Source organism: Hippocampus guttulatus, chromosome 2 (genome assembly GCF_054856545.1).
Source record: "Hippocampus guttulatus isolate MCC_2025c chromosome 2, RoL_Hgut_1.0, whole genome shotgun sequence".
Classification (NCBI taxonomy): Eukaryota; Metazoa; Chordata; class Actinopteri; order Syngnathiformes; family Syngnathidae; genus Hippocampus; species Hippocampus guttulatus.
This window is the reverse complement of record NC_141262.1, coordinates 10349750-10373680: the sequence shown is the minus strand read 5'-3', so window position 1 is coordinate 10373680 and position 23931 is coordinate 10349750. Positions and strand designations below refer to the sequence as shown.

Sequence of the window (23931 nt, the reverse complement as noted above, 5' to 3'; positions counted from 1 at the left end):
GATGGCTTTTGTTCCTTTATCTGTTTGTTTGCTCCCCCCCCCCACCCCCATTCCAAGCCTCTCCCCTTCAGCCTCCCTGCCACCTCCACTCTTTCTGATGTTGTAGAGTAAATGCACTTCTGGCGGGTGATGTATACATGTGTGCGTGTGTGAATCAGGATTTAATTGCAGTGTGTATAGAACCGAGTGTAATTAGCCGGTGCTCCTTCCCTGCTGCCCAGCTAACAACCAGCATCCCCTCCGTGCTTGCGCTCTTTCTTTTTGCCTTTCGTCTTTGCCCCCCTCCCCACCTTCTCTGCCTATCCACTCTTTCTCACCACGTGCAGTTTCCACAAGCCCCACTCCACCATTGTTCCCCGCTGTTCACCAAGAACAAAGGACGAGGCTATTATCTCTCTGCGAGTGCAGTGGTGGAAATGGAGAGGGACATGGAAAGAAAAGACTGCTCTATAGGTGGCCTGATGACTGTAAGAGGGAAAGGTGTTAAGGATGGAAAGTGAAAAAGATATGGAGAAAGGAAACAAGAGGGGGGAAGATTTAAGGAGAGGGAGAAGAAAGGGTTGAGCAGGTGAACCCGAATTTAAGAAATTTAGTGAGGAGAGAGGGGGGAAACCCCCTCTTGATTTCTGAAGATAAACAATGGTGTTGAGATGTGCTTCTTACACTCTGACATCTATGGCGCCCTTCCTCCGATTGCATGTGAGCTTGCATTGTGTGTAATGCTGGCCTTCTCAATGTTAACTGCTTACAACGTAACACAGAAAGTGGATTTGGTTTCCTGAGTAAAACGGAGCAAATTACACTTTTATAGCTCTCTGCCACTATCCTTTGCTCCCGCCATTACTCACCGTGTGTGCGCGTGTGCGTGTGCATGTGTGTGTGCGTGTGCGTGTGTGTGTGTGTGTCGAGAGAGCGGGAGACTAGTGCAGGGAGAGAGAGCAAGTGATTGGGAAGACGTCCTTAGCAAGAAACGGGGTGGAGGTGTGGTGGTAAAACCTGTTTATGAGAAAATGCAGTTGCAGAATTTTAAGTGGAAGGATAACCTCTGTCTTTCTTTGACCTTTTGACAAAGAAGTCGTTCAGAGATGAATGTCATTATCATCCTTGGGGATGTTTGCCAAGATTCCCATCTGTGTTTGTACTGTCTGATGATTACATCTGCTCCTGCACTCGATAGATATGTTTAGATAGAGGATTTTCAGATGCTCTTTATATTTACATGTTCTTGATGGCAAGTGAAATACAACAAAGGAAGTGTGGATCTCAAACGCCTCCATTCAATTCTTTAGGAAGGAAAATCAAATGTGTCTTAACCTTTTTTATCTTAACATTTTAACCTTCCGTCAGGGTTGGGCATTATGGCCTTATAATTACCCCCCCCCCCCCCCGCCGCCCCCCCCCCACACACACACACACACACACAAATCTGATGAGACAACCCTGCTCAAGTGCCTTGATTTTGTGATGCTACAAAGGAATAAAGTGGCTTGTGTTTGTGTTCTCGGCCTTTGCCTCATATCGTCTTTATTTTCTCATTAGCATGATGGACAATTTCAATCAGGACTCTGTCGTCGTCCTTATTGGTAACATAAACACAACAAATTGTTGGATCACTCATTTTAAAATCTGTAGTCAAAGGTAATTGTTGAGGTAACTGTAAAAAGGAGTTTGGTAACCTAAGAATGCTGCAATATCTGAAAAAATGTTTTTCATTACGTTTGACAATTTGAAACCTTGGTATATTTTAGCTAGAGATTTGCTTTGATGGGCTGCAAAACAATGCGGCGGGCCGGTTCTGGCCCCGGTTCCTGAATTTGTTGCCTCTTCTTTAGCTGATCACATTAAGATCGCGACAGAAGACAAGACACAGGACTTAACATCACGCAAAATATGCTGCTGAACCATGTAACTCTTCAACCTTCCAAAAAGTGTGTGTGTGTGTGTGTGTGTGTGTGTGTGTGTGTGTGTGTGTGTGTGTGTATATATATATATGTGTGTATATATATATGTGTGTGTGTGTGTGTATATACAGTATATATAAGTGTGTTTGTATATATATATATATATGAAACTCTTCAAGTAACATAATTGAAATGTTAGGTATGAGATTTTTGACCTTTAGAAGAACTATGAAGCATGAAGGTTCCGCACTCTATTTGCATTCAGATGTGACATACAGCCTTTTCAAGGATTTCTAAGAATTACCCTCATTCTAAAGGTGGCCGACAAAAGCAAAGATAGAGACTGCAGTCTTGTTCGCATGTGTATACAATGTGTAAACAATGAATGATTTAATGTTGTATTACCTTTTGGAAATGTCCCAAAAAAGACGTAGCAGGAATCGAATGGAATAGAGAGAAAAATATATTCTCCTGCCATTGGGTTGAATCCTCTGATCTTCAAATTCATAATTCTTCAGGAAAACAAAAAACAAAGCATGTTTGTTGAGGGATTAACATGGCATTGCCAAAGAGAGCAAGCCATTTTCAACACTTTGGATTTGTCAGGAATTTCTAAAGCCAACAGAGCCATGTGGGGATTGACTAATAAAATACATTAAGAAGGTTTGGCCCGCTTTACATCAGGTATGGGCGATTGATTTTCCAAAAGAGCCTTTGAGAAATTGATATGATGAAAGTGTCATTTCTTCAGTGTTGTTTCATGAAGAAATATGATGATAATATAAACAAATTAGGGAGGCACGATAACTCTAGAACAGATAGATAACTGTCAAGACGGATATTTCCCATGATGCTGACCGCCTGATAAAGTTGAAGTTTCTACGAACCATATCTGACAAACCATGCTTACGCAAATGAGACGTTTTAGCAGACAAATGTGTGACAATGATTCTGACGTCACTGCCCAAAATCTCATCGACTAATGTTTCTAGACAAAAAAATAATACAATTTGCTGCTATAAAGTTTAAAAATATAGCAGTAAGTGTCCTTGGGTGTCTTGAAAGGCGCTTATAAATGTATTATTATTATTATTATTAACACTAATTTATTTAATGATATCTAAAAAAGGAAACAAATTGATCTTCTAATGAGTTTGTCTTCCATCCATTTTCTGAACCGCTTTATCCCCTCAAGGGTCGCGGGCGTGCTGGAGCCAATCCCAACCATCTTCGGGCAGCAGGCGGGGTGCACCCTGAACTGGTTGCCAGCCAATCGTAGGGCACACATAGACAAACAACCATTCACACTCTCAATCACACCTACAGACAATTTAGAGTGAACAAATAACCAACCATGGATGTTTTTGGTATTTGGGGGGTAGCCGCAGGACCTGGAGAAAACCCACTCAGGCAAACCTTCATGGCAGATGATTAAAAATTTGCCAAGGCAAATCACTCGTAGACTGCCTTCCAACCCATCGTCCATTACCCTGTTTGACACCCCCAATTGTCAGGTGCGCCATGGGCGTGTAAAAGAAAACACCGCTGGTCCGCCAGAGTGCAGCTCAGTTTGCCAAATTCCGAAGCAGCACGTGATGTGCTAATTTTTAAACCCTTTGAATGGCAATGACAGCCATGATGACCTCAGGTTGACTTAAAAAAAAGGAAAAAAAAGCTACATTCATTAAAGTTTGATTTCTTCATTAAGATTCACACCACTCATGCCCTCCTAACTCAATGCATATAATACCCCCGTAATTAGTAGGTGTTGCCTGGCCTTTTAAAACTGGAGTGTTTAAAATTTCAGGACAAAGACGATAGGTCAGTGTATGAATAGAACTCTTGACAAAGGATTGACATGTGGCTTTTATTTATTTTTTATTTTTTTGCTTTCCACTTGTCACTAGTCATCTGTGAACTTTTGAGTCAAAGTGCAATTTTACAGTGTTTTGCAAATGCTGAAATGTGGCTTGTTTGGAATTAAACAAATCATGCCGAGCATTGACTCAGTGATATAAATGTTTTCTGTTGAAACTGTAAAGTTTGTCACTGAATCATCTAGCCTCTCTTCTTTCTCTCACTCACTCACACAGAAGTAGGGCTGCAATGAGTAATCAAATACAGTAACTTGAATAATTCCATCCAAAAAAAAAAAAGCTGAAGCGAAATCTCTGCCTTGAAGCTTCACAGGGATATTTTTTTAAATGCAGTCATACAAACCACTCTGTAGAAAAATGTTGGTACAAGAAGGAAAGCGTGCATTAAAGTAATAAAAATGCCCAACATTTTTGATCATTTCACCCTTTCGCTTTACAGATCAAATGTTAAGAAAATACACCCGTACTGACGCTCGGACTGTCTAACGGTTAGCCAGTTAACAGCTAGCCGCTAACTTGAGCCCACAACAACCAACTCTTTCATTCACTGACGCTCACATCACTCACCAGGCCAGAGACACCTTTTAAAACCATGCACATTCAAGGTCTTAGATAATGCAAGTGTCGAACGTGAGGATGGTGACCCCACTTGGACAATAATAAGAATACCTGCACATTTCACCACACATGTACTGTACATTTTGTTGTTTAGCAACGGAAAATATTTTTTACCGTTTTAGTCGATGGAGTAATCTGTAAAATAATCAAAGTTAATATTCGACAGCGGCAGGCCTACACTAAAAATAACTTATTAATAAGAGATGGTGCAGGTTTGGCTTGAAGAGCAGAGCTGAACTTGAGGAAAATATCAGTCAAGGTTGGCTCAAGGGCAACATTTCTCAGACAGGCACTTAACGTTATGGTGTTACATGCACAGGGGTCTACATCCTTTTCTGAGGATTCACCTACGTGACCTGAGGCGACTATTTACCCCTGGTGAGATCTAGGGAATATTATTTTCGAGTGGTCTATTGCGTCTGATCAACAGAAATATTGTCTTCCTTCCCCCTGGTGGGTGCTGTCTCCTATCTCCTTCCGTTTCTATTCTGCCCACTTACCGACCTCTCCCTCCCTTTATCCCTCTGTTCTCTTACTTCATTTCCTTCCCCTCCCTGAGTTGACATTTGCTGTCAGATAGCCTTATTATTCCCTTCTTCAGATGTCTGATTAAGATTCTTTCTTTCGGTCTGTAGGTCGGCTGTCTCTCTGCCTCTCTCCTGACCTCCTCACTAGCTCTCCCCCATGAAGAACTCCTTTCCATTAATGACTCCGCTTCCTCATTTCCTTTGACTTTTTGCCGCATTCTATTCAGCATAATCTAATTCAGTCTGCCCCCCACGTTCTCAACTGCACCTCTTTCATTTCCCAGCATTTTTTTTATATTAGTTTGTATTTGTAAAGGTCAGTTTTCTCTTTTCATTTAAACTTTCTGCCCTACCCCTATGCTCTTTACTTTTTCCACAAGTCCACATCCTGTCATCCTCTATTTCCTTGTCCTTCTTCCCCTTACTGCATTTTGCTTTTCTCTTCCTTTCTTCACCTGCCGGTCAAATGCTGCTCACATTTTCTGTCATATGTCTGTTCCCTCTTTTCTGCCTCTCTTCCTCATCATGCCTTTTTGTCATGCTTTTTCATGTGCTCTCACTCCTCACTCTTGTGTCCCTGTGGTCCTCACCTCCTGTCCAGCCGTCAAGGGAAAGACAAAAGGAAAGGAATGCTAATTTTATCACCACAGCAACAGTGTGGGAGGCGACAGGTGGAAAAAAAAAAAAGAGGCAAATGTCACTCGTCTGAGGAAATGAGTCAGCCAGTGCACGGTCTGCATGCGTTCACAGAAAAGATCAGTGCGACAGGTGTACTTTACTTTTATTCCACCTTGCCAAGTTTCCCTTCTGGACACATGCATACAGTATCTATCTCTTATATTTTGTTTGCTGGATGTGGATTAACTGCTAATGTTTTTTTTTTTTACCCTTTACGGTACAAAACCTGTTGTCAGTTGTTTGTTCTTCTAGTCAATCATTTGTTGTGCTTTTTCCCCGCCCCATTCCTCTTCCTTTTGATCCAGCCCTCACTCACGTCAGAAATGTAATCACGCTCAGAGTTTCGCCAAGGGGAAGAGGAGGGGTAGAGTGGGAGGTGCAAGCGTGGTGGTGAGGATGGCAAGGCAATTTGACATGAACGCAGGGATAAAGAAGAAAAAGGCATTTGTATGTGTTCCGAATAACCATTCCAGCCAGCCCAAAGTCACCTTTGTGGGGAATTTACGCACGCACACAAGAAATAGCTACCTTCTTCCCGCCTCTCTGTGTGTTTGTACTGTTACGATGGTCATGAGATAAACTCAGCAATATCATGGGCAGGGCTTATTTTTTTGTGCCCCTTTATGTATAGGTTAAGATTTGTGTGTGTGTGCATGTGTCATATACTGTGTGTGTGTGTGTGCGTGTGCGTGCGCGTCTTGTCTGAATGCAGCTGCGCAAACACTTGATGATTAAGTCCCACTGACTTTGACCAGCCTCCACCTCTGATTGCGTGCGTGCGTGCGTGTGTGTGTGCGCGTGCGCGCGTGTGTGGAATTCAAGTTTTAGGCCTTGAGGACTGAAAAGAGCGTCTGGGCAAGCTCATTATTTATGTTGGGTTGAGATGAGATTGAAGGAGTTGGCTCGATGTTATAATTGGCTTTAGATTAATAATTGAAGTAGCAAGGTTCCGGTCAAGCACGGGATGGTGAGGACGAATGCAGGAGTGTTTCGAAAGCAAGGGGCCTTACAAATACAAACCAATGCAAATGCACGTCCTTGTTAACTGGCTATATTGCGTCTCGATTCTTAATCAAGAACCCATAGGCCCCCGAGTGCCGCCTGCGTGGAACACGCTTCATCAGGCAAGGAAATGACAGGAACAGCAGGATAGAGATGCAGACGGACATCGCATGAAGGCACCAAGAAATGAAAAAGTGACATGTCAAAAAGTATTCGACAGAAAGGAGGGTGGATTCAGAAAGGGGAGCAAAAGAATGATTGCTTGTGGAGAAGTGAGAAGCCGAATCTGATGGCTTCTAGTTATAGAAAGTGTGGCTTTAGAGTCTGGCAGTGGGGAGTGGGAAGAATAAGTTGATGTGCGATGAGGCCCACTCACATTCTCAATTTCCACTGCTGAATTGATGTCACTCATTTCCATAGCCGCCCATGCATCAGGTGTGTGCGGCTTCCCGAGTGGTAATCTGTTCCATCTTGTTCTTTACTTTCCATCTGTATAGGATCTTTCACTTCGTCGCTTCCCATCTCTGACGATCGCATCTGACTGACTCAGAGGGAATGAGTTGGTTTGTCTGCTTGTGTGTGTGTGTGTGTGTGTGTGTGTGTGTGTGTGTGTGTGTGTGTGTGTGTGTGTGTGTGTGTGTGTGTGTGTGTGTGTGTGTGTGTGTGTGTGTGTGTGTGTGTGTGTGTGTGTGTGTGTGTGTGTGTGCGTGCGTGCGCAAATATCTGAGGTGGCATACATGCTAGTATATCTTCGTTTGGCTGCTTGCCATTTGCTTGCGCGGTCTCTCTTTCTCCCTATCTTGTCAGTGAGTGGAGAGAGAGCGAGTTAAATTTTAATGGGTCTGCCATCTCTCACTAGCTGATGAACGAGGGCCAATGCAGGCTGACACACTCAGTGAGCCATGAGAAAAGACAAGACAGCCGACAGAGCGATCACAAGCTTGACATACCCTCACATGCTTGCTTACAAGTGCGAAGTGTACACAACAGGTGGAATAAAGAAATTATTCATCTGGTCTAAGGCTGAGAATTTGCGGGGAGAAATTTCCAACATTATGACTCCTGATGTGTGAAATGTTAATTTACTGGCATTTTGTTCTTGTCGCCAACAGTACAATACAATACAATAATATGATGGCAAGATACCAATGTCGTGATATAGTGTGCAATATCAAATGTGTTGGAAAGACCCAGGACTGGTGTCACAAACGACGTGTTTTTAAAACAAACTCTGCCATTTAATTTTTGCTTTTCAAAGTAATCCCTATGGTGTCTGACCCACTTTTCTCGGCACCTCTATCATTCCTTCATGCACTCCTTGAAGGATTCTCTCAGGATCCTTCACAGCTTTGTCGTTACAAGCATCTTGATGTCGTCCACGTCTTTAACACATGTCACCATGTTGACCCCCTTGAGCTTGAGAAAGAGGAGGAACTGTTAGTTGCTCAGGGCAGACCTGTTGTCTTGGTAAAGCAGCCATGTTGCCCTGCCACAACTCTCGCCTTTTCTTGTGCACGAAATGAGGCAAACGCCTCAGGTTCTCTTTGTGGACATGGTTGCTCATCTGGCCCACATTGAAGGGGAAATAATATCTTAGGTGACATCAGTCCTGGAGATTTTCTGACACTTCACGGATTACATTGCCGATTAGGACACAGATTCTGTTTCTTTCCGGTGTTCAAGCGTGTCATTTCATTTAATGTGAATATTGATATTTTCTTCCATGTTCTGCCAACATTGGCTGTCTTACGGTCCAAAAGACATGCTATTATATTGTATTTTAATTACAGCTGTCAGTTCAGCACGTTTTTATTGGCATTAATTTAAATGAATTTTAACGGGATTAAATTTTTTCTCGCGAGATTAACGCGGCACACGTCACAGCGGATGTTACGTTGCTCTATAGATAAACCAGAAACAAAACAACAAGCGCGCTGCATAGGTCCACGCACGTTTGTTTTGCCAGCCACGGCAGCGCGAGACACCGAAAACGGATACTTAAAGAGTTTATGAATGGAAAGTTGACCTTTTAAAAAGTTGCCATATTGTTCCACTGACAAGACCAAAGTAACCTGTATCATACAGGTATACGATGTATGCCACTGACGCGATTGTTACTTGTTTGGAACTATTTTGTGTGGAAGGTTACAGTGTTCCGTGTCCATATAAATAGAACGGGTGGAGCTTCTCTGTGTTCGTCTGACAGTGACGGTGAAGTTCAGCGGTGCAGTGGTAGCGACCTAGCGAAAATAAAATGTCTCCAGTGTTGTCATCGAACCAAGTGTAGTCATCCGAAATGATGTCTACACAAAACCCTAGAGAGACTTCCGCGCAAGAAGGACCAACAGAATCAACATAGCCTGACTGCTGTGTTCAAAGCAAACTTGAGAAAAACGAAGTATGCAACCATGGTTTAAATCCACTATAGGCTGAGTACTAGTTTACCTTAGATATGCACTTTATAATGTTATATTGCTCTGTTTTGATTCCATAAAAAGAGCTGTTAAAGCAGCTGTTGTGTGACAAAATATTTTTTGTTGGTGGACAGTAATATTGTGTGAGAGAGTATGTGTGAATAACTGCTCCAAGTGAAAAATGTCCATGTAAAATTGAAAATCGAAATTGTTATTTCAGTAAATATTTGTATTTTGCACATAGAAAACTGATTCTTGATTCCATGTTGATGAGAGCATTAAAATGGGGAAAAATAGGACAAAAAATATAAAGGGAAATTCAGAAACGATAAAAAATGCGTGAGTAATCACGATTAATTTTTAGTAAATTTGAGTTGATTATGACAGCTGCATTTTTAATTAGATTAAATATTTTTATTGTTTGACAGCTCTAATTTTAATATTTATCCAACATCTGGAAAAAAAATCATTCATCGCACTCAACTGAGAGAAAAATACATCTTAGTCTTGGCTGATTGCATTTCTCAATTTTTTTGTTATGGGGGTAATGACTCATGCTTTTTCTCAATTTTATTAATGATTGTGTAACTGCGTGTAACCCTCCAATGGTATAGGAATTCATAAATGTGTTTAGAAAAATGTGGTCCACTTCATCCAAAAACATTTGTTCGCTCTCATGGATAAATGAGATGGCTTGCTATCACCTTTTTAGTTTATTCCAAAGACACTGAGATGGGGGTGAGTTGGGCTGTGAATTTATTGGAATGCAAAAATATCAATATTTTTTCTTTTTCTAAATATTCTTTGCATCAAAGTCCAGGGCAATCTCCATCCTGATTAATCAGTTAATTTACTCACTGAGAAATGTGTCATATTTGACTTACTCATAACTATAACTGTATCAGTTTTGAGCACATGCCATTTAAATCTTGATGAGGGAGGATATAAAAGTTCTATTTTGTTTGGGGATTTTTTGTCTGTGTTGCTCCTCACTTGAATCGTTTTTAGTTACAGAATACTTAGTCTCTTGTCATGGGGTCCCTGTAGGAATGCTTTGGATTTGACTCTGTCTTATTGGCATTGTGTGTGTGTGTGTGTGTGTGTGTGTGTGTGTGTGTGTGTGTGTGTGTGTGTGTGTGTGTGTGTGTGTGTGTGTGTGTGTGTGTGTGTGTGTGTGTGTGCGTGCGCGCGCATCTGAATCAGTAGTGCGCCAGCCCACACATCCATGCGCCACTTTGTGAGCCATATTGTCTTTTCCTTGATTGTTTTCATTTGCCCAGCCTCACATAGCTGATTGGCAACACTTCCTCGATGGCTCGGGATTAGGTGTGTACTTGTATTGTGTGCATTTGTTTGTGTCTTGTTTGTGCATGCACGTGTGTCTTTTCAGTCAAGCCCGAGCGCAGCCGATTCCTGAGAGAGGGCAACAGACAGATGTTCTCAGAGAGGATTTGCATTTTTGTCTCCCTCTTTAAATATTCGATCCTCTTTAATTTATTTTGGGGTTTGGTGCAACCCCCTCGGGTGCGGGGTGAAACTGATTTCACAACCTGGAAACCCTGCAACACACCAGATAGACTTTGATGAGAGACACTTTTCCCCAGGTTCCCACATCGAGGTGGAAGTTGTCAGATCGCGTGGATCAGCCCCTCGAGCTACTTAGTTTGGCTATGATCCAGCGTTATTGATGTAGTTCAAACACCTGCAGAAGTTTCCCGGTGGCATTTGCAATGACAGAGTTTCACCAATGCAAATAAGGCATTCATTGTGCTTTGTGCAATAGTGATTCCAGATTCAGAACACTTGTAGTTTTTTATTTAAAGTAGTAAATAAAAGACACTGTAATGTAGTTCATGGAAAGAACTATTACACAGGGTTGAGAGCGTCTCTCCTCAGTGTGTAAATCCCATTCACGACAAGCTATCTCGTCCTACTTTATTGACCTCATCTTTTTCCTCGCCTCTGAACATTTTTGCTCCTCAATCTTCCTCACAATAATAGCTATCTCTCACAAATTCTCTACTTTCTAGTCCTTCATCTCCATCCCTGCTCTTGCACTTCTTTTTACTTTCTTTCCTCCCAGTGTATCTGTTTCATTTTTTACGAGGCGTGTTCATGTTAGCAATGTTGCCTGGAAGAAAAACATCACGGCGAGCACCAGAAATCAGCCTGATCTGTATGCCCGTGGACACATCGACTTTTTTTTCCAAGTGTCTTGTGTTTTCCCTACAAGCAACATCTGACATTATGAAGGGCAAAATTCCACTTCTTCAGTCCCTCAGGTGTCTTGGGGGCTCGCTCAAGGGTTAATTAGACCAAGCAAATCTGGCCCTTGTTGTCATCTTTTCCACGCATGTGCACACACACACTTTGACTTCCAACCATTTGTGTGTCTGTACACGCTCGAGTGTGTGTTTGTGCACGAGTGCCAATGCTTCCACCACGCGGTCAAGTCACAATTACTAATCAGGCCTGGAAGCCTTTGCCTGGAGAGAATAGAAGAGGGAGGGAATGAGAGAGGAGGTAGCAAATGAGTGAGTGCTTTTCTTTGTCCTCATCACTGAAGCAGAGATAAAGACGGTTAACGGGATGGATGGCTGGAGACGAGAGAACAGAAAGTGAGGGATTAGCGTGTGCGCTTTGCTCGACAACGGGTTTTTAACTGTCCTCCATGGCATGACACTGTGATGACGTCCACTTTTCTCTGTCCGACTTTCATCTCATTTGCTTTACATAAATCAAAACGCCTTGCATTGGAGAAGTGAGCAATTTTTTTGTGGCTCTCCCAAGCTCTTTTCCTAGTGGTGATATATTAAATTTGACAGCTGACAGGAGCAGAACACCTAATCCTTTTTTGTTCAGGGCAAAATGATTCTCGCGGGGGTGTACGTATGCCTTCCAGGTCATGTAACCTTTATTGCGATTTTTCCTCAGTTTGAAGGTTATCAGTTCCTCCACTGCGCACTTGTGAATGGGTGTAAGATGGAAACACCTTCTGAGGTCTTTGTTTGTTTGTTTGTTTATTGAACATATAAAATATACAATACAGTAATAAATTGACAAAAAGTGAAGGGAAGTAAAATTGTAAGAAAGGAAAAGAAAACAGTCATCATCATAATTATATGCTCAAAGGAGTAGGAAAAACTAAAAAGTGTATCTAGTCCTACCACTTGTTATATAATAATATATGAATTGATCATTTTTTCAATAAAGAAAAGAAAGGAAAAAGTCTACATATCAACAAATGCTTTTACCCTTATGTGTGCTGTACTATCGATTTTTACAATCTCACTGTTATCAGAATTCAGTTGTCAGCATCCAAGAGCTCTGAATTTGATATGACAACCACATTCTGATGCACACTTGGTCATGAGTATCAATCATCAACATATACCAAGCTTCTGTTGCTAGTCATTCTCCTCCCGCTAGAGGGAGCACTCTGCTCCGACGGGTCCTGACTCAAGGACATGGACTTGTCAAAAATAGAAAACCTAAGTGCCACACAGACTTTCAGGGTGCCACAACATTGCTACTCTGGCCCCACCTCTTTCCTCTCTCAGTGAGTCATTTTGTTCGTCAGTCACCCACTCACAATCAAAGTCAGACAAGGTTAAACTTTGTGTGCAGAGTGTGTGTTTTTGTGTTTACTCTGTTCCTGGCCTGGCTGCTGTAAATCACTCAAGGTCACTTCCCCGTCATCTTTGTCCTTTTAACTAAGTTCTCTGGATCTGCTGCCCCCTCTCGTCTTTATTTTCCTACTGTTCCCTGATTTGATTTCCTTCCCCTCCTTGCACTCTAGCACTCCATCCTTTTCCTCTGCTCTCTCTGTCTTCCCTCCTTGTAATTAGCTGGTGTAATTGCTGTAGTAAATCTTTTTTTCTGCTTTCCCAATGAGACTGGCTGATATAGGACTGATTTAATAAGGACACCCTTGCAGCTCACCTCATCCCTGCTGTGTGTGTGTGTGTGTGCAGGTGTGTGTGTGTGTGTACTCGGGATTTATGGTCTTTTTGTGTGGTTTCAGCAAGTGTGAATTTCGAGTTCAAGGTGGTGCATTGGTACATCAAATGCAGTTGTCCTTATCAGCAATGCAGCCAGCATATCACGTGCGCGTGCGTGTGCGTGTCATCAGTAATTCTGTTGTGTGCGTCATTGCTGAGGACCTTCATGGCCAGAAGAGCAGAGAGAGGTCACAACGGCCCTGAGAGAACAACACGCTCACACTATCCAATTCTGTCCTTTATAATTCTCCTTTCCAAACGCTTCCATGGACGCCCTTTCTTGTCTGCCTCCCTTTTTTTTAACTTCACCATCAGCCTTTTACCCTTCTCTTATTTTTTTTTGGAGTGTGGGTAATAAACATAGTGTCGTGTGCGAGAGGGGTGACAGACTTGCAGCACCTATTAGCAGTACACAAATACGTCCAGTGGAGGGCACTGTGACTCCACTGATAAACAGCCACTCACTCACTGCTTCTCCCTTTTTGTCTCCTATATTCACTTTTGTGTTAAACAAATGCACATTTAACACTTCAATAAGAGAGACGTTAAAAAACTTTATATTTACAGCCCATCCCAGAAGCGAAAATGCTGATCACTAATTCAAAACATAATTTTGTAACTTGCTTCTATTCAGTCAATTTAATTGTATTTTTGTTTTTTTCGAAATAAAAACAAATTCAATTTGGATAAAATTCTTATTGATATTTGGCCGTTACTTCTTTGAGCATTAATTAGAAATGTAAAAAAATATTTTATGGTATACAAGAAATCAGGAAATGTTAGTATTTCAACAGACTGTTTAATACATTATAACAATCATACGGTGAATCCGTATCTGATGAATTATGTATTTTGTAAGAACCTGGCTATTTATGCGTAGTATTTTTTTATTGCGAACATGAATTAAAGCAAACATCCTTTTTTAAAAAAACGAAACACTGATCAAATATGGTGTGACCTCTGTGTCGCTCCAACAAGCCAAATCTGATCATCAGTGGGTAAATACGCCGATATTAAACAAAAGTTATGTACAGTAAACATTTGGATTAATAATGAATTCATTTCTATACGTGTATATAGTCAATTTTGAGGATAACATCAAAGTTCTTACACTTAAAACTCTTAACTGCAGTTGCGCTTAACATGCGCCAGGGGAGCGCAAGGGAGCACAGTCTTAGCCCCTCCCATAAACCTTCCCCCCGCATCCTAGCCCTCCCACATCCTGCCCCCGCACCCCCTCCTTTCTGCCCCACCCTGCCATCTGGTCCTTTTCACACAACCACGCGTATGCGCGCGCACACACACACACACACACACGCACACACACACACAAAATCCTGTCTTCCCGTTTCCTTTCACTGAGAAAAACAGGATGAAGGGACGCTTTCAGGCTCACAGTTACTGTGGAAACCCCCTCATTCTTCTTCTGTCAAACACACTTAGATTGTAACACACATACACATTTCTCTAGAGAGTGACAGCATGTTGGACATTTAAAGTTTAAAGGAACCAAGACTACAGCTGTTCCCCTGGCTGCCATACTGCTGGCCTCTTGTTTACTTTATACAAAGAACTTCAATGCTCTTTTTTCTTTTCTAGGTGCAAAGTTAACTTATCATTCTCAAAAGCACAAGTTTCCCTCTTTGTTCTCCAAAAAAAGTTGGCAAAAAATTTGTTTGTGCCGTTTTCTTTTCCTGAGCAGATTTTTCCAAAGAAACTCATCTCTCTCTCTCTTTCTCTCTCTCTCTCCCTCTCTCTCACACACACACACACATGCATACACGCACACACACACACACTCATGTTGAAACTTAAAACCCTCTCCTCCGTCCCAGTTACGACAATCTGCAGGCCTGGAATGCTTTCAGGAATGGAAAAAAATAAGTTATATAAGTGTTAAAGTTTTTTTTTTTCTCCCATTGTGCCTCCCGAGGGCTCATGGAAAACATTGCCGTGCGGCATTCAGTAGAGCACATCATCTGAAAGCTTTTAGCAGGTTAAAAATAAACTACAGGCAGCAGTGATGAAAGGATGAATAGACTTCATAGAGTGAGAGACAAAAGCGAAGAAGCCGCGAAAACTCTTGATAGTATTTATCCACCTTTTTACTTCGTTCCCGCAAAGCCTGGCGATCTTCCGCCACACTTTTTTTCCTTTTAAGGATACAGAAAGAGAATCGAAGGGGGAGTTAGGGGCACAGACTGGTCTGCTGACTAAAAGACTCGCTTTGTGTGCTCTCTCTGTCTCTCTCTCTCTCTCACGCGCGCGCACACATTGACAGAGACCTCTACATGACGAGGCTCCTATTGATCTTATGCACCCCCCCCCCCCGCCCCACCTCTCCTCATCCACGTCTACTTTTTTAGTTCTAATAAAAGTAGGAGGCAGAAAAAGAACAATTTTGAGTATTTTATGGCACACACATGCGTGACCGTACACACAGACGCACACGCACCCCCCCCCCCCCCACAACTCCCGAATTTTCCTCCCCATCACTCAATGCCACGCAGCTGTTGAGGAGGGGGGAGTTGTTCCTGGTAAATTCTTATTTTTCATACAAGTATTCCAAAGTTTTACAAGTATTTCTGCTCAACGTGAAACATTCATTCTCTCTTTTTTCATGTATATACATATATATATACACACACACACGTATATGTATACTTATGTGTTTTTCTCAAACACGACAAGATAGTCTGTGCTGGAATAAGCGTGTTTCCCTTCAGCCTGCTCTCCTCCCCCACAGTGACTAAGTGGAGCGTGGTGCAGTGCTCCATAACCGCCATTAGGGGTGCCATCGGCTTACAAATGGAAACCGACTTGTATGTGGAAACCACAAGGCAGCCATTTTACAAATTGTATTACTCCAAACCCCCATTTCATGAATCAGTCGTGATGTCACCACCTCTTGCTGTCTTTTCATTGGCTAGTGAACAGCCAGACAGTCCTTGATGGAGCACACACTAACGCATGCATACATGCACATGCTTCCTCGTCATCTTTCACACCTTCATGATGAAAAGGTCTCCTCTCAGAATAACTGGATTGTTTGAGATTACAGGTCACCCAGATTAGAGCCTCATGTGTGTTGCTGCATGTGCGTCTTCAAAGTGCTCTTGTGTGCCGAAGTGCTCTTAGTAATGACGCAAATTAAACATACACATTCAAATATATATATATATATATATATATATATATATATATATATAATGTTGTTTGGATTAATTTGTTAATTATTCAGTCAGTTTTTTTGTCTTTGTCCTGCAATGTTTGTCCATGTGTGATGGTCACTTCCTTTTTACGAGCAAAAAATTAATTAATTAATCCTCCCATCTGTGCGGATACTGTAAGTATATAAATATAACTTTGTTTGTGTCTGTGGGTGTCTGTCTTCCTGTTTTGTCATCCATCTGTCAGTAGGTTGTATTAGGGACATAGGCATTAGGGACATTGTGTTGTCTTATTTGTGTCATGATTTCCAGGTACAGTGTATACTACACTATGGAAATGAGAATCACTCTATTGTTCTATGGTGTAACATACATGATTGTTGAAGTTTCATGAGAGAAAAATGTCAGCGAATATGCAAGGAAACAAATCACACTGATATGTGTGTTCCAACCCAGTGGCCAAAAGATGAGAATAGGAGCTCATTAGGAGGCCTGGACTGGCAAACTGGAAACAAAGCAGCATTTGACTAGACTCATGATGGGCGTGCCACATGGATGCTATGTTTTGAGCTGTAGAATTCTTAATTTGTTGTCCATGAGATTGTTGCTATATGTTAACAAAAAATAACAAAATGTAAGCAATAATTGACATTTTGTTTGTTTGTTTATTGAACATATAAAATATACAATACTGCAACAAGTTGGCAAAAAGTGAAAGCAAGCAAGATATAAAAAGGAAAAGAAAATAGTCATCATCCCAAATTATATGTTCAAAGGAGTAGGAAGAAGTAAAAAACGTATCCAGTCCTACCCCTTGTTATATATTATGTGAATTCATCATTTTTCAATACAGAAAAAAGGAAAACGTCTCCATATCACCAAGTGCTTTTACCCATATGTGTACTATACATTCATTTTATGTAATAAATGTAAATGTGTAATCTCATATCCATGAAAGACAGAGATTTGGTAAGAGGAAGAAGAAGAAGCTTAATTGGATAGTGTTATCCATTGGTTTGTTCACCCTCAGCTATTACTAAACCTCACTTTTTTTTAAAAATTATTTTGCCAATGGCACAATGCTTTTTCCTGGAGAACTTGAAGGTGTTTAAACTTAAATAACACATTGGATAAAATGTATAAACCCTGTGCAATAAGAGGTCTGTAGTCTGGTCTGCTGTTGTAAAGTAGCAGTCACTAAATTATGACATAAAAATAGATGTGGGACATTTGTGTCACAGTTGCGTTTAAAACTGTGATTGCTTAAATAATCCCCATTGAAATGGCTGAACCACCAACAGTGACACATACTTTGCTGCTGACCTTAAATCAAATTGACCTTGCCTCTGTACAGTTTTGACTTGCAATGTGGACAAATCAAATTGACTTGTTCATCTTTCAGGCCTAATTCTTGTCCACCCCACGCAAAATGACACATCTTTTGTCACAATTGTGAGCTTGTCCGAGCGCATTAACACAAACGTGTTTGTCAAGTGTGAGTGTGTCATAAAACGTACTGTATCTGCAAGCCTATTGCAAAAGCCCTCCCAGCTAAAAAAATGTCCAAGCACATTTAGCAGGCTGTAGAGACTTAGTATTCCTTATTCTTATCTAATACCATGCTCTCACACACAAATGTCAGTTTCCTGAGTTCAGTGGTGATGGAAAAAGATGAATTCAGCTAGTGTTTGTCTAGAATGAGTATTGGATGGCTTGGTGAGATGACTCCAACTCAAGTCTATAAGTACAGTTGAGTTGGACATTAGTCATGTACAGTGCTGTGAAGAATGTTTGCCCGTCCCTTATTTCAAATTTTTTTTTGCATATTTTTCACGCTTAGACATTTCAAATCATCTCACCAATTTTAACAGCTCAGAGGCAGCATAGTAAATTAAAGTTTCTAGATGGTTTTATTTATTAAGGGAAGCAACTATCCAAATTTATTTGGCCCTATATGAAAAAGTAATTTCCCCTCGGAAATTAATATTTTTTCCACTCTTATCACCAATGACCAATATGACGTGCTTGCGATAACTGTTTATGAGTCTTGTATATTGCTGTGTTTTTTTAATATGAACTTCATTTTTTGCTTCACACCACACGATCTCAACTGGACTTAAATCTGGATTTTGACGTAATAACACCAAAACATTTTTTTTCACTAGTCATAGGTGGACATGCTGTTGTCACAGGTCATTGTCCTGCTGCATAAACCAAGAGCACTTGAGGTTCAAGGCACAAACTGAAACATTAGAACAATGGCCTTCAGGGGTTTGTGGTGGACAGCAAAATTCATTGAGAAAGCAGCGAAACATAACCATGATATCTATTTTTTGTCAGCATATTCTTTTTATCCAATCCTATTATTTTCACAGGCACTATGTTGACGTTTGTTCCTTATGGAAGATTGCAGTTTGGTGAAAATTTAATTAAAACAATGTCAGTCACTTGCTACACTATGTGGACAAAAATATTTGGAAAGCAGGGCCCCTGAGTTTCTCTGCAACCTTATCTCTTCAGACAAAATATTTTAGTCAGTTCCTCCACTTTATGGGAACATTTGACTCTTTCTTTTTCCATCTTGTCATCGGTGTCCAAATATACAAAGAAAATTCCTTACGGTATCCTTGTGTGAGTTTTGGTGTGGACGAACTTTAAAACTGTTACTTCAATGGCGTTACTTCAATGGCATAAAACACCTTTGAGTTGAGCTCAAGCAGAGCCTTGCTCATTTCCCCTGTCATTGCTTGCTTTGCTTTAAACTCTTCCTATGAAGATTTTGGGAGAAATTGTGTTTCAAACAAGTTCCTTCAAATCACTTGATCACTGATTTCCCTTCTCTGTCCTCATCCCCAGCCAAAAAGGAACTAGAGGGTGCAGATGAAAAGAAGCAGGTGCAGAAGAAGAAAGTCAAGGAGCTGAAGGTTCTTGATTCAAAGTCCTCACAAAACCTTTGTAAGTCTCAACAACAGTTTGTTTCAAAAGAGGCGCGTGTGCACTCCACAACACAACATAATATCAGTGTTTCATCCTTGAACATCTTCCAAGACATAGCTATACGACTGTACATCTCATATGAACTTTTTTGTGTGTGTATGCCTGCAGCCATTTTTCTCGGATCCTTCCGTCTTCCATATGAAGAAATCAAAAACTGCATCCTGGAAGTTAATGAGAAAGTCCTCACAGAGTCCCTGGTTCAGGTACACATTCCACTGCGATATCTAAACTTATTTTATGTTTACATTGATGTGTTATGACGAAAACAATGTGTTTTCCTATTTTAATGAAAAAAACAATCCACAAACAATTGCCATTGTAGCTTGTAGCTGTTCCTTTTCTAGCGCATAAAGTAATATGCAGTGTTAGGACACTTCATCAGGCCTGCACAATTGAATGAGAACCAATGCAGGACGAGTTGTATCAACATTTCAGAATGAAAGATACTTTTGACTTGAGTGTAATCAGTTTAACAATGCTTATTATTGATATAGAGCTGCTCTCCATCATACCAGAACTTTGTCAAAATATTAAAACAAAATACGATTTAAAGCGCGTGTGCATCTGTCTCTTGCTGTATAGAACCTGATCAAGCAGCTGCCTGCACCGGAGCAGCTTAGTGTCCTTGGAGAGATGAAAGATGAATATGACGACTTGGCTGAGGCTGAACAGTTCGGAGTGGTGGTAAGGAGGCATGCAGTTATATATACAGAGCATTGCTGTTTTTAGGGACATGTAAACCACAAGCCACATGCATGTGATGAGACAAAAAAAAATTATAATATACTGTACTGATTATGAAGTAGCACGCTTGTTGTTTTATTAGTCACAGTGATGGTTCTGCTTACAAAACAGACACTGTTTTGTTCAATGATGAAAGATGTTTCTAATGGATGGAGTCCCCCTCGTTCATGCAAATCCCCACACATCCTTCACCCATCTCTTCTCCCAGATCTCAAGTGTGAAGCGGTTGGTGCCACGGCTTCAGGCCATCCTGTTTAAGCTACAGTTTGAGGAACAGTTGAACAACATTAAACCGGATGTGGTGTCTGTGACGGCTGCTTGTGAGGAGCTCAGGAAAAGCACCTCCTTCTCTAAGCTGCTGCAGATCATCCTTCTTGTTGGCAATTATATGAACGCAGGCTCCCGGAATGGGAAGGCCTTCGGCTTTTCCATATCATACCTGTGCAAGGTAAAAAAAACAAAAAACACAAGAGTCTACAAAAGCCCAACACAAAACTAGATTGCTTCAAAATGTATCATCTTCTCAGACCATGACTTTTATTATTTATAATTACTGTTATTTTTATATGTATTGATTGGGGGGGGATGACAATTCACATTCTCAAACTACAAAAGCACATACATCTTGTAATGTTGACAGCATTGCAAAACATGCATGAATGAGTTGCTCTTGGGTATTGTATACAAGCGGGATCCGCTTTAGAGGGAAGAAAAGACAGGCCCAAATGAGTTTAAGAACTCTTCCTGATAAAGAGAGCATGGCTACTGTGGCTACTGGAAAACGGTGGTTTGATGCATTATTATTGTTTCAATAATGGAATCTGATTAATTTATTACAAACTGCATACACTGGCCAAGTTTATATGGAGCCATGTATTCCAATGAGAATGAATCTGAATGACCAAACAAAATGAAAATGCTCCATTTAAACAACTTGGCATGTAACGGCAGATCAGAATAGGCCAGGTCACATGTAAACGTGACGAGATCTTCCTGCGGAATGGTTTCAATTGGAATGTCAAAAAAAGTCTCCATCTAAACCCGGCTATATTTCATTTAGAAAAATGGTAACATCACTGGTGATTGTATTGATTTTATCTCCACTTATCTTTATCAGCTTTAGTAATGGACAATAAACAAAATGTTTATCCCATCAGCTACGTGACACCAAATCAGCTGACCTGAAGCAGACACTGCTCCACTTCCTTGCTGATGTGTGCATGGAGCAGTATCCAGAAGTCATGAGCTTTCCTGATGAGCTCATCCATATTGAGAAGGCCAGCAGAGGTAAAACCTGACATCAGAGTGATCTGGGCTGTACTCACTTCATTCATCGTTTGAAACAAACAAAGTAAAAAGCCATAAGCCTTAAAACACACACACACACACACACACACTCAACTCAACTGTATTTATAGAGCACTTTAAAACAACTATCGCTCTATACAAAGTGCTGTACAGGGAGCAAATATCATATATACAACAATAAAACAACAAATGAATCACAAAGACAGTAGAAAGCACCAAACAGGAAGACTAAGATCAAGTCTGATTCATGCTGTGTCAAATGCCATAGAATACAAATGAGTTTTGAATCAAGTTTTAAAGATGGGCAGCGAGGGGGCTTGCCGAATGTTCAGTGGGAGGTCATTCCAAAGAGAGGGACCAGCAACGGAAAAGGCTCGAGCCCCTCAGAGCCTCCGCTTGGTACTTGGTACTTCTAATAATGTCATGTAATGTAATGTTATCTTTTTTTCCTCCTCATAGTTCCTGCAGAGACACTTCAGAAGAATGTAGAAATGATGGGTCGTCAGATCAAGAACCTGGAGAAAGACATAGAAACCTTCCCTCCTGCACAAAATGACAAGGACCAATTTGTGGAGAAGATGTCGATATCCTTCTTATCTACAGATCATATTAATTCAACAGTTCAATTATTCCTTCAGGTGTCATAAAAAAGGTTATGGCGATATTTATTCTGTGTTCCTTAACTTAATGTGTTCACAGTTTTGTGAGCAGTGCTCGTGAACAGTATGAGAAGCTGGATCTGATGCATAAAAATATGGAGAAGCAATATACCGACCTGGGAGACTATTTTGTCTTTGACCCCAGAAAACTTTCAGTGGAGGAGTTCTTTGGGGATCTCAACACCTTCAAGAACATGTTTCAGGTGTGTTTTTGTCCATCCAAAATCCTCATTGAGTTCATTGAACAAAGGAAGTTACTTAACCGATTTCTATTGACATCAATTTGAAAGAGAATGACCCATGTATTGTATATGTAAAAATTGTGACATATTTGGAAGACATCATGAATTAAAGTGTTGTTTTCCAAAACAATCTTGTTTTGCTTTAAGACAAATTTAATTCTGATAGTCTGTGATATTCTATGTCGAAACTAAACATGTTCTGTCACATAATCGTTTTTTTTCATTCTCCTTCCTTCAGCAAGCAGTGAAGGATAATCAGAAGAGAAAGGAGGCAGAAGAAAAGCTCAAAAGGGCCAAGCTGGCCAGGGAAAAAGCTGAGAGGGAAAAGGAGGAGAAACTCAAAAAGCGGCAGCTCCTGGACATCAACACAGGTTCATGTTTTTCTCTTAAATGTGATATTAGGAGGAAAACAACACTGACTTTTATTGTCATTTCCTCCATACTCCAGTTGGGGGCACTCAGAGTCCACACTTTAGTGGAATGAGTGAGTGAGTCAGTGAGTCAGTGTGCGTGTGCGTGCGCGTGTGCGTGCGTGTGTGCGTGCGTGTGTGCGTGCGCGTGTGAGTGTGTGTGTGTGTGTGTGTGTGTGTGTGTGTGTGTGTGTGTGTGTGTGTGTGTGTGTGTGTGTGTGTGTGTGTGAGAGAGAGAGAGTTTGACAAAGCGATCACAATTTAAAGACAGCAGATAATCTAATGTAGATGACTTGCCTTAAAAAAGTATCAATAAATCTCTTCAGAAAGCAAGTACAGAAAGGATACATTATCAAGAAACTACCTGACCTACATGTAACTCGACTGGCAAATAAGAGAGTTAATTCCACACAAAATTTCCTTCAAATATGTTTTCCTAGGTACAAAAAAATAAAAAACCTTTATTAGTCGTAGTGTGCTCTAGTTATGTATTTCTCTAGTCATCCCTTTCTACACAGAAAGAATCCTCCTTGGCAGACATTCATGCAGACCCTTTCCCTCTGTCTAGTTTCAGTACATTCTTTCTCTGTGGCTCCTTTTTGACATCTCCAAGGATGTAGTCTGAAGTTCCATCTTGCTTCTCCTCACTCTTATTTGTTTAATCAGTCTTTCTCCTTTCTCTCTGCCTTTGTCTGCCTATCATTTAAATCAGCATTAAAAGTACAGTCACCCTAGAGCAGTTGTTCTTAACCTTTTTAGAGGTACCGAACCCAACCAGTTAATATGTGCATTGGCAGAACCCTTCATGAGTGAAAAATATTTACAAATTCAAGATGTATAAAAACGCATTTATTAAAAACAGAAAAAAAGTAAATAAAATTTCAAGAGATAACTATGTTTTTGTTTTATTGGACGACGTACTATCACGACAGTCGCACTTTGACTACTAAGCGAACAAAATTTCCCACAGCACTGACTGGACAAGCAATGTCATGTGATCATCTGCAGCCAATGATGGCCAAGCGGGCGTGTCATAACTAATTAACATGTTGAGTCACGTGTGTCTTACCCCATGGTAAGAGGCTCCGTCAAACCCCTGAGAGCGACTCACCGAACCCAGGTTAAGAACCACTGCGCTAGAGACTCCACATGTAATATGTCGTCTGTGCATTCGTCACATGGAGCTATTGTTTTGATCTTGAAAGCAAGAGTATTAATTTGCGTTGTGACTCTAGAGGCATATGAGTGGAAAATCATAGAACTTCAAAAATGCGTGTGTATGAGGGTTGGAGGTCATTTACATACAGGTGGCATATTTGATTGCCTCGGGTCACATAAACCCCCCTATTTGAATTCAACCACACACAAATACACAAACACACC

General features: G+C 40.9%; 1 protein-coding gene across 1 annotated transcript in view; it reads left to right on the top strand.

Moving 5' to 3' along the window:
- The first annotated feature begins 7869 nt into the window (after window positions 1-7869).
- The window catches only part of LOC147208469 (protein diaphanous homolog 1-like), a 28012-nt gene continuing 11950 nt past the window's right edge, over window positions 7870-23931 (top strand). The window contains exons 1-9 of the mRNA XM_086106119.1: window positions 7870-8039; window positions 18965-19143; window positions 19294-19388; window positions 19768-19869; window positions 20138-20377; window positions 21087-21216; window positions 21697-21822; window positions 21936-22099; window positions 22377-22509. Coding sequence (XP_085962245.1) covers window positions 7870-8039; window positions 18965-19143; window positions 19294-19388; window positions 19768-19869; window positions 20138-20377; window positions 21087-21216; window positions 21697-21822; window positions 21936-22099; window positions 22377-22509 — 1339 coding nt within the window. The remainder of the gene's footprint in view (window positions 8040-18964; window positions 19144-19293; window positions 19389-19767; window positions 19870-20137; window positions 20378-21086; window positions 21217-21696; window positions 21823-21935; window positions 22100-22376; window positions 22510-23931) is intronic.